The sequence below is a fragment of the Macrotis lagotis genome, chromosome X, assembly GCF_037893015.1.
Source record: "Macrotis lagotis isolate mMagLag1 chromosome X, bilby.v1.9.chrom.fasta, whole genome shotgun sequence".
Taxonomy (NCBI): Eukaryota; Metazoa; Chordata; class Mammalia; order Peramelemorphia; family Peramelidae; genus Macrotis; species Macrotis lagotis.
Genome location: NC_133666.1, coordinates 617,871,739 through 617,886,159, shown reverse-complemented (window position 1 = coordinate 617,886,159; position 14,421 = coordinate 617,871,739). Strand labels below are relative to the sequence as shown.

At 44.5% G+C, this 14,421-nt stretch overlaps 2 protein-coding genes across 11 annotated transcripts in view; both read right to left on the bottom strand.

Annotated features, from left to right (window-relative positions):
- The window catches only part of LOC141499426 (uncharacterized), a 31,487-nt gene extending 28,292 nt beyond the window's left edge, over positions 1–3,195 (bottom strand). The window contains exons 1-2 of the mRNA XM_074202144.1: positions 3,079–3,195; positions 2,828–2,995 (exon numbers count right to left, since the gene is read on the bottom strand). Coding sequence (XP_074058245.1) covers positions 2,828–2,995; positions 3,079–3,195 — 285 coding nt within the window. The remainder of the gene's footprint in view (positions 1–2,827; positions 2,996–3,078) is intronic.
- A 292-nt stretch (positions 3,196–3,487) lies between these two features.
- Positions 3,488–14,421, bottom strand: part of LOC141500053 (uncharacterized) — a 44,918-nt gene continuing 33,984 nt past the window's right edge. Inside the window, exons 1-5 of one of the 10 annotated variants that reach the window (XM_074202933.1) lie at positions 11,860–12,013; positions 11,648–11,722; positions 10,447–10,535; positions 9,225–9,383; positions 3,490–7,503 (exon numbers count right to left, since the gene is read on the bottom strand). In XM_074202933.1, coding sequence (XP_074059034.1) covers positions 5,903–7,503; positions 9,225–9,345 — 1,722 coding nt within the window. In that variant the 5' untranslated portion in view covers positions 9,346–9,383; positions 10,447–10,535; positions 11,648–11,722; positions 11,860–12,013 and the 3' untranslated portion in view covers positions 3,490–5,902. Of the gene's footprint in view, positions 7,504–8,373; positions 8,462–9,224; positions 9,897–10,429; positions 11,617–11,647; positions 11,802–11,859; positions 12,014–14,421 lie in introns of those variants that run through there. The other 9 variants (XM_074202939.1, XM_074202932.1, XM_074202931.1 and 6 more) reach the window with 9 other exon arrangements.

The window sequence follows — 14,421 nt, the reverse complement described above, 5'->3', positions numbered from 1 at the left end:
CTTTGCTTACTGCCTTCCCCCAAGATTGTGAGTTCTTACAGGACAGGGATTGTCTTTTACTTTTTTGTATCCGCAGCACTTAGCACAATGGTATAAAGTAGGTTCTTAAAAGCTAGCTGACTGATAGATCTTGGGCAAGTCATTAAACTTCCATAAGCTTCAGTTTCCTTATCTATATAATGAAGGAGTTGTACTGATGATGTCTAAAGGCCCTTCTGAATCTAGCTTAGTGTCCTCTGGGCTTGAGTAGCCTAAGTTCTGTGAAGGAACTAGAGCAGATTGTTTCTAAGGACCCTGAAAGTCTGACTTTCTGGAATCTCTAAGAAAGATATTTTCTAAGTAGAAGTAAGGCCTTCCCTGGATTTCATAATTTGCCTTAAAAAATAACTTAAGGAAGAACTGATGCTGAGTGAGATGAGCAGAACCAGAAAAACACTGTACACCCTAACAGCAACATGGGGGTGATGATTAACCTTGATGAACATGATTATTTCATCAGTGCAACAATCAGGGACAATTTGGGGCTGTCTGCAATGGAGAATACTATCTATATCCAGATAAAGAACTGTGGAGTTTGAACAAAGTTCAAGGACTATTCCCTTTAATTTAGGAAAAAAAAACACCTGCTATCTTATTGTCTGATCTTGTTATCTCTTATACTTTATGCTTCTTCTTTAAGGATATGATTTCTCTCTCATCACACTCAATTTGGATCAATGTATAACATGGAAACAAAGTAAAGACTGACAAATTGCTTTCTGTGGGGGGGTGGGGGAGGGAAGTGAGATGGGGAAAAATTGTAAAACTCAAAATAAATAAAATAAAAAAATAACTTAAGGAATACTAAAGTACTCCTAAATTATAGCAATAAGGGAGGCAGTCCCACAGGGTTCTACAATAGGATCAAGGGCTCAAGAATTGTTTGCTGCTTAGAGTCCTAGCAACTGGGCATGGATTTATAACAAAAGAAAATTCAGTCTCATTTCTTCACTGAACAATGCACCAGGGCTATCAATGGATTAAGATAGGTTCAAAAGAAACTACAGTAAATGACTATAGCAATCCACTATTTGACAAACCCAAAGACATCAGCTTCTGGGATAAGAACTCACTATTTGACAAAAATTGTTGGGAAAACTGGAAAACAGCATGGCAAAAACTAGGCACAGATCTACATCTCAGACCCTATACCAAAATAAGGTCAAAATGGGTGTAGGATTTCAATATAAAGAGTGATACCACAGATAAATTAATAGACCAAAAAAATACTCTCATTGGATCTATGGAAAAGGGATAAATTTATGACTAAACAAGAATTAGAGCACATTATAAACTGCAAAATGAATGATTCTGACTATATTAAATTAAAAAGGGGTTGTACTAATAAAATCAATGCTGCCAAAATTAGAAGGAAAACAGAAAACTGGGAAACAAACTTCACCACTAGGAGCTCTGATAAAGGTCTCATTTCTAAAATATATAGAGAATTACATCAGATATGTAAGGTTGCAAGTCATTCCCCAACTGACAAATGGTCAAAGGATATGAATAGACCGTTTTCAAATGGAGAAATGAAAGCTATATATAATCATATGAAAAAATGCTCTAAATCATTATTGATTAGAGATGCAAATTGAAACAACTTTGAGGTGTGAGGTTATCACCTCACACCTATCAGATTGGCCAAGATAGGAAAAAAGGGGAAATGATCAATGTTGGAGAGGTTTGGGGAGGATTGGAACACTGATGCATTGCTGGTGGAGTTGTGAAGGGATCCAACCTTCCTGAAGAGCAATATGGAACTATGCCCAGAGCAATAAAACTGATCATATCCTTTGACCTGGCAATTCCAAATCTAGGTCTACATCCAAAGAAATTATAAAAAATGGAGAAAGTCTCACATGTTGCAAAATATTCATAGCAGCTCTTTTTGTAGTGGCAAAGAACTGGAAATTGAGGGGATGCCCATCAAATCGGGAATGGCTGAACAAGCTATGGTACATGAATACTATGGAATACTATTGTTCTGTAAGAAACCATAAATAGTCGGACTCTGGAGAAGCATGGAATGGACTTATGGGATCTGATGGTGAATGAAGGAAGTAGAACCACGAGAATAATGTACACATCAGCAACAACATGGGGAAGTGAAGAAGCAGCCGGATGGAAGCAGCAACTCTCAGCAGCCCAGGGAGCCAGGACAACCGGATTAGGCGGGCTATGGACAATGTTATCCCCGTCCGGAGGGAGATAAAGAAAAAGTAGAAAAAGAACACACACGCGCACACACACATACACACAAAACACACACACACACACACACACACACACACACACAGCCTCCGAATGATCTGAAGAATCCTGTAAAATAGTGAATCCTAGCTCCTCAAGCAGAGAATGACCGATCCGTCAGCATGTTCCTCAATGCCCGCCGTGGGCGTGGGCAGGGGATGGCACTAGGCACGTGGCTATGGACGGAATGAATTTAAAAGCACGAACAACAGCACGCCGCTCTCCTTCTCTCCCATCACCGTCCCGCACACGCGCGGGCAGGGGCGCACAGACGCACGCAGAAAGCGCGCGACACAGCCCGCCGCCCGCGACGCGCAGGCGCACGAGAAGGGCGCGTACTGCCCCGCCCCCCTCGCCGGACACGCTCGCGAGCGCAGAAGTGGGACCGCCCCGCCCGCCGTCAGCACGCGCACGCGCACCGCGACCCGGCGGGCGGCCCGAGCCGGCCCCGGCGCCCTCGCGTCTCTCGGCAGCACGGCCGCGGCGGCGCGCGCAGCCCCCGGAGCCCAGGGCCGACTGCACCCCGCGGCCTTACCCGAAGCCCGGGCCGACCCCCCGGGTCCTCTGAATCTCCTCGCGCCCCGGGGTGTTTGCATCGCCTCGCCCGCGTCCCGGGCCGCGTCCCGGGCAGGAAGCGCTCCTCGGCCCCCCGCCCCACGTGGCCCTGCGTCACTTCCGGCCACGCTCTGGGCGCGCTGCCGGACTCGGGGACCCCGGGGGGAGGGGGCGGAGCCTTTGCCAATCCTCCCAGCCCGGGACTCGGCCCTGTTATCCCGCCGGACCCACCCTGAGGCAGGCGGCGGGGCGGGGCGGGGCGGGGCCCGAGTGAGTGTTGGAGCCCCCCGCGGGAAAGTTGGGGGGGCCTCGCTGTCCCTGTTCGAGTTGGAAGCCAACCAGCCGCATGCGTGACGCCCCCCGGGGTGGCCGCTGGGGGCACTGCCCCCCATCCCGGGCGGCCGGGCCCCGGGCCGGCCGCTCCTCCTGCCACCGCCCCGCGCCCCCGACGCACTACCCCGCATCCGCGGCCTCCTCCCGAGCCGCAGGCGGGCCGCGGGTGGGGCGGGCCCCGGGTGGGACCGGCCGCGGGTGGGGCGGGCCGCGGGTGGGACCGGCCGCGGGTGGGGCCGGCCCCGGGTGCGGCGGGCGAAGAGGGCCGGACGGGTCAGCGAGACACCCAGGGACCTCGCAGAGGGGATCCGGCCTATTCTGCCTCAGTTTCTTCATGTGTAAAACAGGGATAATCACATGTTCACAACATCCTTGTGAAGGTTCAAATGAGATCATTGTATGATGGCCCGACAGATAGCAGACACTTGATAAATGTAGCTAGGATTCCTCTTTCTCCCTCAAAAATAGCCTCCCTACTACTTACTGCTTTTATCCCTAAAGTACCAACTTTGTTAGGCATGTTTGATTCTCCAGTACGCTGCCAATAAAATGAGTTCAAGAATGTTTCTCACGTGGGGGTGATGATCAATCTTAATAGACTTGCCCATACCAGCAGGGCAACGATCAGGCACAATTTGGGGATACCTGCGATGGAGAATGCCTTCATGCCGTCTGTATCCTGAGAAAGAATTGTGAAGTTTGAACAAAAACTATTACCTTTAATTTAAAAAAATGTTGTCTTATGTAATTCTGCCATATCTCATACTATATCATACTATATCTTATACTATATCATACTATATCTTCCTTAAGGATATGATTTCTCTCTCATCACATTCCACTTAGATCAGTGCATACTATGGGAATGAAACTGCTTTCTGTGGGGGGTAGGAGGAGGGAAGCAAGATAGGGGAAAAATTGTAAAACTCAAAACCTTTCTAAAAATAAAAAAAAAGTTTCTCAGTTTTTACTTTTTACTCTTTAGATTCTTATGAACCTTTCGGTTGATTTTCAGCATTTGCTCATCTAAAATGTCTATCCTTTTGGAGCAGTAAATTTTAGGATTACCTCAAACAAGTTAAAGACAAAAGTATCTGCCATGTGCACATAAACATAATACAAATTATGCTTCACTTAAATATACACAACTCAAAATATTCATAGCTACACATTTTTATGACATCAAAGACTTGGAAACAAAAATGTTCATTGCTCAAGAAACAACAGGGTATTCGTGCATCTTAACTGAATAAAAGCATGTGAAAACTTGCATGAACTGATACAAAAGCAGAAACAACATATACAATAAAACAAAATTTCAAAGGAAATAACCCAAAATGAATGCTGTATGATTATAATGACCAAGCTTTTCCCCAGAGAATTTAAGTTATCTAACTTTCCTCAATTTGCAGAGGTAGGGCACTATAGGTGATGGAACAATGTTTATTATTAGACACAGACAAATGTATTGATTGAACTTTTTTCTCTTTTTAAAAATTCTTTAAGGAGGTAGCTCATTGGGTAAGGGAGGTGTTAAATTGTTCAGAAATTAACATGAAAACAAGATACCAAATTTTTTCAATTAGAAAAAAGTAACTTGCTGCAGAGTAAACTGCATTGTGGTTGCCCTTACTCAGTCATGTCCATCTCTGAAGACCAGACATTACCATCTCTGTGTGACAGCTACCTCTTGCTTCTTCCCCAGCATTTGTTTTAACTCAGAATTTGACTGGAAAGAACCTGACGGGTCCTCTACCATGATGTTTAAGCAGAAATCTCTTCCAAAAGATCTGACTAGTGTATCTCTAGCTTCCTAATGATATTTTTTGGACATAGCACATTTGTTTTGCTTGACAATGCCTATTTACTAGAAAGGTTGGTTTCCTTTTTCTCAGTTGAAGGCAGCTTAGTGAGAGGTAGAGAAATGCTTGTTAATTGAGGAAAAAAACCCTACAATGATTGGGAATTTCTTTCCATTCCATTTCTGGACAATTCTAAAATTTGCCTCTGTGGATTTGGGATGACACCACTAAAATGAGACCTTGCACTCCGTCCTTTAGCCACATTGAAAGCTACCATGACTGTCTTCCTCCAACAATTCCAAGAAAAGAAACTCATGGGGTGGCTAGGTGCAGTGAATAGAGCACCAGCCCTGGAGTCAGGAGTACCAGAGTTCAAATCTGGCCTCAGATACTTAATAATTACCTAGCTGTGTGACCTTGAGCAAGCCATTTAATCCCATTGCCTTGCAAAAAACCTAAAAAAAAAAACTCACTAAACATGCTTGTTGTGTAATCTAGCTCCCAGAGAACCAAGAACAAGGAAAAATATTTTCTCAACTATAAAGTGTAAAGTGGGGATCATAATGCTAATTGCCCTCTCAGGGTTATTATGAGGATCAAACAAGATCATATTTATAAAAGTAATTCAGTCTCTTCTGATCTACCACCCCCTACTCTGACATTCAACACTTCCTCTTCAAGTAGCCTCCTTTGGTAGTGACAACCATCTGGTTCTCTTAGTATTCCTCAGATGTGACAGAGTGTGTGTGTATGTGGGAAGGGTGAAATAGCCAAACAAGTCATCACAGCAACGAACCAATAAGCATTTATTTAGCAGGTCTTAGGAGATGGTGGGTTAGGTCCTATATAACACAAGCTAAATGTCTGACCTCCCGGAGTTTCCAAACTTGTGGAAAGCTGCTTTAAACTGGATTCCCTGCTCACTCAGGTTCTTCTTTTTTCACTTCAATGTCTGGTTCTTCTTTTGGAATGTGCGCTTTATGATAAATTTTCTGGTGGTTGATCAGCTCTGAATTCTGAAGAAAAATTTCTTTACATTCACTGCATTTATAAAGCTTTTCTTCAGAATGAGCTTTCTGATGTTTAGCAAAGCTTGACCATGCGCTAAAGGTACTTCCACAATACTTACACATATATGGTTTCTCTCCAATATGAATTTTCTGATGATTAATAACAGCTGAGCTACGACTGAAGGTTTTTCCACACTCATGACATGAATAGTGCTTCTCTCCAGTATGAATTTTCTGATGTTGAATGACATCTGATCTTTGATTAAAGGTTTTTCCACATTCCTTACATTGATAGGGTTTCTCTCCAGTATGAACTCTCTCATGTTCAATAAGTAATGCAAACTGATTAAAACATCTGCCACAATGACTACATTCATAGGGTTTTTCTCCAGTATGAATTCTCTGATGTCGAAGAACATTTGAGCTCTGGCTAAATGCTTTTCCACATTCACTGCATTTATAGGGCTTCTCTCCATTATGAATTCTTTGATGTCTAATAACATGTGAGCTATGAACAAAAGTTTTCCCACAATGACTACATTCATAGGGTTTTTCCCCAGTATGAATTCTCTGGTGTTTGGTAACATCAGAGCTCTGGCTAAAAGCTTTTCCACACTCTTTGCATTTGTAGGGTTTCTCCCCATTATGAATTCTTTGATGTCTAATAACATGCGAGCTATGAATGAAAGTTTTCCCACAATCATTACATTCATAGGGTTTTTCCCCCGTATGAATTCTCTGATGTTTAATAACATCTGAGCTGTGGCTAAAGGTTTTTCCACATTCTTTACATTCATATGGTTTGTCTCCAGTATGAGTTCTCTCATGCTCAACAAGTAATGAAAACTGACTAAAAGATCTGCCACAATGATTACATTCATAGGGCTTTTCTCCAGTATGAATTCTCTCATGTCGAATAAGGTTTGAGCTCTGGCTAAAAGTTTTTCCACACTCACTGCATTCATAGGGCTTCTCTCCATTATGAATTCTTTGATGTCTAGTAACTTGGGAGCTATGAACAAAAGTTTTCCCACAATCATCACATTCATAGGGTTTTTCCCCAGTATGAATTCGGCGATGTGCAGTAACATCTGACTTCTGGCTAAAGAATCTTCCACAATCCTTACATTTATAAGGCTTCTCTCCAGTGTGACTTCTCAAGTGTTTAATAATAACTGACCGATATCTGAAACTTTTGTCACATGCTTCACATATGTGGAGGATATCTCCTTTTGAGTTTGGGCTGGAGCTTCCTGTGTGGTCTTTAACTTCACGGCTTATTTTTCCTTCAGGAGTTATTTTGTATATTATAGTTCTTTGAGGGGTCTCTCTCTGACTTTCTAAACTGTCATTCACATTGGAATCGTCCTCAGATTTCAGTTCCTGGGATGCTTCATTTAGGATTTTTCCCTCAGCCATTCCCTCATCCATTCCCTCATCCTCTTCCTCCTTTACTTTAACAATTTCTTCCTCTGATGAAGCCTCCTCTTTCTTAATACAAATTTCATAATCTAAAATGAGAAACAAAATAGAGCCAGACTGCTGGAGGGCAGAAATGGTATCATCCAACTGAAACTCATTTTAAGAGAAGTTCTTATTTCTCACATATTCTCCCTCACCATCTATCTCTTAAATTGCCAGAATAATTATTCACAGAAATAGAGATGATCATATCATTCCTCTACTCAACAATCTTTAGTGACTTCCTTCTGCCTCCCAAGTAAAGTTTAAGATCTTCTGTCTGGTATACAAAACCCTGCAAAATCTTATTTTTACCCCCCCCCCCCGCCCTACTCTGAGTCAGAATGAAATCTTCTTGGGACCCTGATGATATCTTATGTTCTCCCCTCTCCCTGTCCTGGCTCAGGCTGGTCCCTTTGCCTGAAATATCTTCCTGCCCCATTTTTTCAGGATGAACCCCCTACCCATCCTTTAAAGTCCAATTTAAAAATAGCACCTCCCAAGAAAGTTTTCCCTCTTGATACTTTTGGGTGTATAGCATTAATCACATATTATGTATCATAGTTATGTGAAGGTCTCTCATACTAATACTCTATAAACTCCCCGAGTTAAAGAATGGTTCTTCTCTAAACTCCCTCTCCTAATGTCTAACACAAGGTTTTGCACAATAAATAGATAATAAATGTTGATTAACTAACTCACTGGACTGGACTATAAACATCTTTAAGGACCTTTCCAATTCTTAAATCCTATAATATGACAAATGGAAGTTATTGGAGAGAATTCCAGGATAAGAGTAGAAAATGAACCCATGGAATAAGAAAAACAGATTTGGGGAGAGTGAGAAGGCTGATCAAGAATATAAAAGTGGGGGAGCGAATAGGTGGTGCAGTGGATAGAGCACCTGGAGTCAGGGGTACCTGAGTTCAAATCCGGCCTCAGACACTTAATAATTATCTAGCTGTGTGGCCTTGGGCAAGCCACTTAACCCCATTGCCTTGCAAAAACCTAAAAAAAAAAAAGGAATATAAAAGTGGTAAAATAGATAATAAAGATTAAGATATTTAAGTCCCTCCTGAGCACTGCCTCAGAACTTGGACTTAAAAGACAGGGCCTGCTGCCTCCTTGTCTGTCTTTATAAGATGGTGTAGGGCCTGCTCTCTCTCTCTCTGTCTGAATAAGATGCCATGCCCCTCTTCTAACATTACAGTATATCAACTTTCCTCAGTTGTAGTCATACTGTCCGCTATTTTGTACTTGTAAAATTGAATTCTAAAATTCAATTGAAAGACTTTCTGTTTAGTCCTATTAAATTCATCTTCAGAATCCCTCTAGAGATTTCCTTTCAAGCTGACATCAAACCATTTAGAATGGGACCAGTCATTCAATTCCAAATTCATCTAAATAAAACATCATTTAGCCTCTATCTTTTCATCTTCCACAAAAATAAGACAAAACTGTCAGTTGCTTGGCTCAAACCTGGTTAAACTACATTCAGAGCATTCCTCTGATCTACTTTCTTCATAATCATGTCACAAAAGCAACTCTGGTCCTTGATGAAGCCATGTGGCTCTTTGTGAAGAGCATTTCCTTTTTATAATTGGTGGGACTTCCCCAAAAATCAGCTCCAGACTACAGCAGTGGGACAGAGATTACAACTGGGAAGAGGGTAATTAAAAGGCTGACAGGTCATAAGGACTCACTAAGAATAAGGGAACAAAGCAAAACTAAGTATGGAATCAGAAAAGATGCAGAGTTTGAGGGGCTATACCATGATCATCGAGGTCAGGAGGATCCTGGTAGAGCTGAAGTCCAGACTGTGTCTCAGGTGAGAAGGTGACGACAGCAGGTGCAACAGGAGAGGACTCTTGCTTGAACTCCACAGCCGCCATCTCACTTGAGGAATGTTCCTGTTGCTGGCAGAGAGGACCTAAAGAGCACGAAAACTTCTTCTTTTGAAGGTTGAGATGTCATTGAATCTCTAGTTTTCTAATATGTTCCCCATTTGCCATGATTCCTCAAAAACTACTAGCAGCTCTTGCTCACAGTGCCAATTCTTTCACCACATTAATATGTATTTTGTCTGAGTGCAGTGGCAGGACACGTTGAACTCAGTGTTGCTTTGTTCTCAACTCCCTGGATTCTCCTAGTTTCAATTTAATTTCCTGCTTATTTATATGGACTAAGCTAGAGTCAGTCAGTCAGTCAATAAACTTTATTAAGCTCCTCTTCTATGTGCTGGACACCTAGAGCTGGGATCCAAAAGAAAGGAAAAGTCCCTGCTCTCAAGGAACTTGAAGTCTAAAGGGGAAACAATATGTAAACAACTTCCTACAAACAAGACAAATACAGGATAAAATGGAGATGACCATCAAAGGGAAGGAACTAGAATGAAGGAGGATCCAGAAAGGCTTCTTGAAGATTGTAGGATTTATGCTGAAACCTGAAAGAAACCAGAAGGCAGAGAATGCTGGCCAAGCAATTGCAACTAGGCTTTGGGAAACTGGATTAATTCAAAGGGCTCTCCACTTGAGGTCAGAGGACCTGGTCTTGTTTTCCTTACTTCCTGACCCCCCTCCTCATTTGCTGGAGACTTCCTTCTGAGAATATTTTCTATTTGCACTGTACATGTGTATGTGTGTGTGTGTGTACATATGTATATATGCTATAAGTAAAATTTTTTTTTCAAGTTGCCTTCCCCATTAGAATGTTAGTTCCTGGGGGCGGCTAGGTGGTGCAGTGGATAAAGCACGGGCCCTGGGGTCAGGAGTACCTGGGTTCAAATCTGGTCTCAGACACTTAATAATTACCTAGCTGTGTGGCCTTGGGCAAGCCACTTAACCCCATTTGCCTTGCAAAAAAAAAAAAAACCCTAAAAAAAATGTTAGCTCCTTGAGGGTTACCATCTCGGTTTTTTTGTCTGATCAGAAATGAGCACAGTTAAGCACAGTAAATCCCCTAACCACCCCCACTTACCCTCATCCCACCCCCACCTTAGATGTCTGGAGGAAGGATATGAAGGGCCTCAGGTCCAGGGCTTGTGATTTTAGGGAAGTAATTCACTGGATCTATGTTTCTTCCTCTGAAAAATGAAAAAGGTTGGCTTACAACAGTGGTGTCAAACTCAAAAAGAAATGAATTTCTTTTGGATGCGTACTGATTTAGAAAACCGTAAGGTTAACATTATATTGTATTGTATTTGTATTTGTTGTGTTAAACATTTCCCAGCATCGTTCTAATCTGGTTCAACAGCATCCCATCCCACTCTGGAGTAAGTCTGACATCTCTGAATCTCTAAGATTCTTCCAGATTTAAATCTATGAAGCTATGATCTCAGTCAAGCATTCTCTCCCCCACAGAGGGTGACTACTAAGTAAGTGTTGACTTAATATTTGCCAAATGAATGACCCAAATAATTCCTTTGAACAAAGTTTTGTCTTTACTATTCAATGATTCTAAGAGCCACCACAGAGGAAGCCTGCATTTGTCCGGTGGTCAGAATGCAGCCTCAGACACTTACTAGCTGTGTGACCTCGGACGAGTCACTTAATCGGTTTGTCTCAACTATAAAACGAGGGTCGTAAGGGCACCTCTCTCCTGGGTTTGATGAGCTGATCCAGTGAGATATCATTTCTAAAGCCCTTATTAACAGGCACGATATAGTTGTTCATCCCTTCCCCGTTTGTTCTAGAAAAAGAAGTGGGACTCTGTGGACAGACAACTGAATGAGCCCGAGCTCAAATCCATCCCTTCCCTGGCTCGTGCTGTTTAAGAACCCAGTCTTTGGCTCATTCCATCAGGGCAACAACCAGGGACGATTTGGGGCTGTCTGCGATGGAGAAGACCATCTGTATACGGAGAAACAACTGTGGAGTTTGAACAAAGACCAAGGAGTATTCCCTTTAATTTAGGAAAAGACCTGCTGTCTCATTGCCCGATCCTGGGATCACTTATACTTTGTTTCTTCCAGGAGGGCAGGATTTCTCCCGAGATCAATGGACAACATGGAAACAATGTATCCACTGGCAGACTGCCTTCTGGGGGGTGGGGGAGGGAAGCGAGAATGGGGGAAAATGGTAAAACTCAAAAGAAATAAAATCTTAAAAAAAAAAAGAACCCGGTCTTTGTGGCTTCAAAGGGGCGGCCCCGCCCCCTCCGCTGCCCGGGGCTCTCGAGGGCCCCGGGCCCACCTACCGCTCCCGGAGTCTGGGATCTCCGCGGGCCGCTCGCTCCTCCAGGGAGCCCCCGCTGGGGTCTTTCCGCTGCGCCCTGCGGGGAGACAGGCGCGAGTGGGCGGGGAGACGGCGCGGGGGCCCAGCCCGGCCTCAGCCAGCCCGGCCCCGGCCCGGGGCGGGGGAGGGGCAGGCCCGGGGCGGGGGAGGGGCGGGGGAGGGGACGAGCATTACCCAAGCGGCGCCGGGCCTGGGGCGGGGCGCGCCGAGGTGGGGGCGGGGAGAGCCCGAGCGCGAGCCCCTGGGAGCGCCCCCCGCCCGCCCCGCCCTTAGCCCGCGGGAGGAAGGATACAAAGTAGCCGCGCCGGGAACAATGTTACCGCCGCCCCCGCGCTCCGCCAGCCGCGATCGCCAAACCGCAGTGCGGCGCCGGCCGGAAGGGCGCGGGGAGGGGCCGCCGCCCGCAGCCAACATCCGGGGCGCTCTAGGCCGCCGGCGGCCCCCCTCTCTGTGCAGCCTCGCGCGCTCGGGGGCCATGCCTGTGGACCCCGCCTTGGCCGCCTCTTGGCGAAGCTACGGGAGAGCAAAGCCGCGTTGTCTTTCCACAGCTCGTGTTACAGAGGGGGAAACTGAGGCAGCCGGGGGCTATGACTTGCCCAGGGTCCTGCAGCTGGTGAACGGCTGAGGCTGGGTCTGGACTGCGGAGGAGGGCTGGCGCCGGGCTGGCACGCCGCATGTGCTTAGAGAGAGCCGTAGCTATAGCTGTGTATGTGTGCAGTCTGTAAGTGGATCATATGTGGGTATTTACATATATGAAACATTCGTGACGTTGATACATAATGATACATCATTGCATGAAGTTTGTCAAAGTTTCTGAGTTTTACAACTCACGCTACTGACCAAAGCCTAAATGCTCAGGTCACCACCACTAAGGATCACGAATCTCTCCTACTGTTAACTGTGCTAACAATCACAGGAAGGCGGCTGGTAAGAATTTGGGAAGCCTGGACAGTTATCTTTGTGAGAACCCCATAGGTTTCGGGTATTTGTTAAATATTAAATAAGGGGGAGATGATAGCCATCTCCTTTAGCTGTTGTATCAATGACTTATTTGTGAGCAAATGATCCCCTTGTTCTTTTTAATGTATAAATACTCCTTCCCCCTCTATTCGAGGTGGTCACTTCTGTGGTACACAATTTTTCAAAGGTTGCCAGCAGCTCAGCAATCACACACACACACACACACACACACACACACACACACACACACACCCCAGTACGAGAAGATGCTATTGATTTGGGTCAGATGATTTACTATCTCCTTACTTATCAACTGCATTAGACATTTTGTTCCCTTCTTCCCAGTACAAAGGTCTTTCTCCTTGGAGTAAAAATAGAAGCAAAATAAAAACTGAGCAGCTTTGTTTTCTCTCCTTAGTTATCATTCCATCTACTCCCCAAAAGAATTTTGAGTCTTCTTTCAAATAGACAGCTTTCCCAAGGTAGCTTTTATTCTGTCTTCTTCCTCACCATCTCCATATTTTAAATGCCCAATTCCTTTCAATCAAGCTTCATACAGCCTCTAAATCTTGGTTACTCTCAGACAACAAAGTCAATGACCTGTCTTTAAAAGCCTTAAGAATATAAAGAATTTCAAAAAACATTTCTTAAGAACATCCTGTGTACAGAGCAAATCAATCCTACCTCTCAACTGAGGATCATGACGATGATGTTTGTTCTCAAAGAAGACCATGACATCAGGGAGGTGATGCCAACACAAAGGCACAGGAATTGGATTTCTCCTTCAGAGTCATCTGGGTCCAGTGGCCAGATATGAACCAGGATGACTGGAAATTGCCCTGGATGCCAGGCAATCAGGGTTAAGTGATTTGCCTAAGGTCACATAACCAGTAAGTATCCAGTATCTGAGGCTGACCAGTGCTCTGTCTACTGCACAGGTGTGGCGGGTGACTTAGCACAGCACCCCCTCATTCAAATCCAATTCACATGCATGTCATGGTATCACCTCCCTGATGTCATGGTCTAATTCAAAACTGAAGGACAAACAACTGCCAAAAGCTCATGCTGCTAACTATTATCCAGCTGAGATCCTTTTAATCTGTACTGAGGAATGTGGTTGCTGAAAACATTGATGCAGAGACTTATAAATGTAGCTTTAATGCTGCTAAAATCTTAATTGTGGAGGGCTGTTTGCTCCCGAGATGTAAACTGACCCCCTGTTGATTGTATCCTGTCTCCCCTTGACCCTGTTGTTTTGAATCTTGTCCATCTTTTTCTCCTCCACTTAACCCTGGGACAGGAAGGACCAGTGAGACACTAGCCTGACCAGAAATGACATGTTGAACTTAGAGGTGACACACCTTGGGACAGGAAGGAACTTGTACATAGCCTGCCATTGGAAGATGCCTGGCCCTAGGTGTAGGACCACTTCCCAAGTGCCCCACCCCACCCCACCCCGCCCGACTTATCACTGAAGACTATTTAACAGGAAACACGGCCCCTTTTGGTCTCTTCTTGATTCTCTCTCTTGCAGGATGTCTACATCTCTCTTTCCTTCCCAGGTCATGTGCTCCTATGCAAGGACCCTGGTGGTTCACCATGAGCCTGCATGCCATGTGGCCTGGGGCTGTTTCTCTCTCTCCCTCAAACTTCACCTAGTTTATTATTGAAGTGATTACTGCTTTTTCTAGGAATTTTGATCTGTATATCTGTAATAATTTGCTATAATAAAATCCTTAGCAGTTTTGACATCCCAGAGAGCATACAATCTTTTGC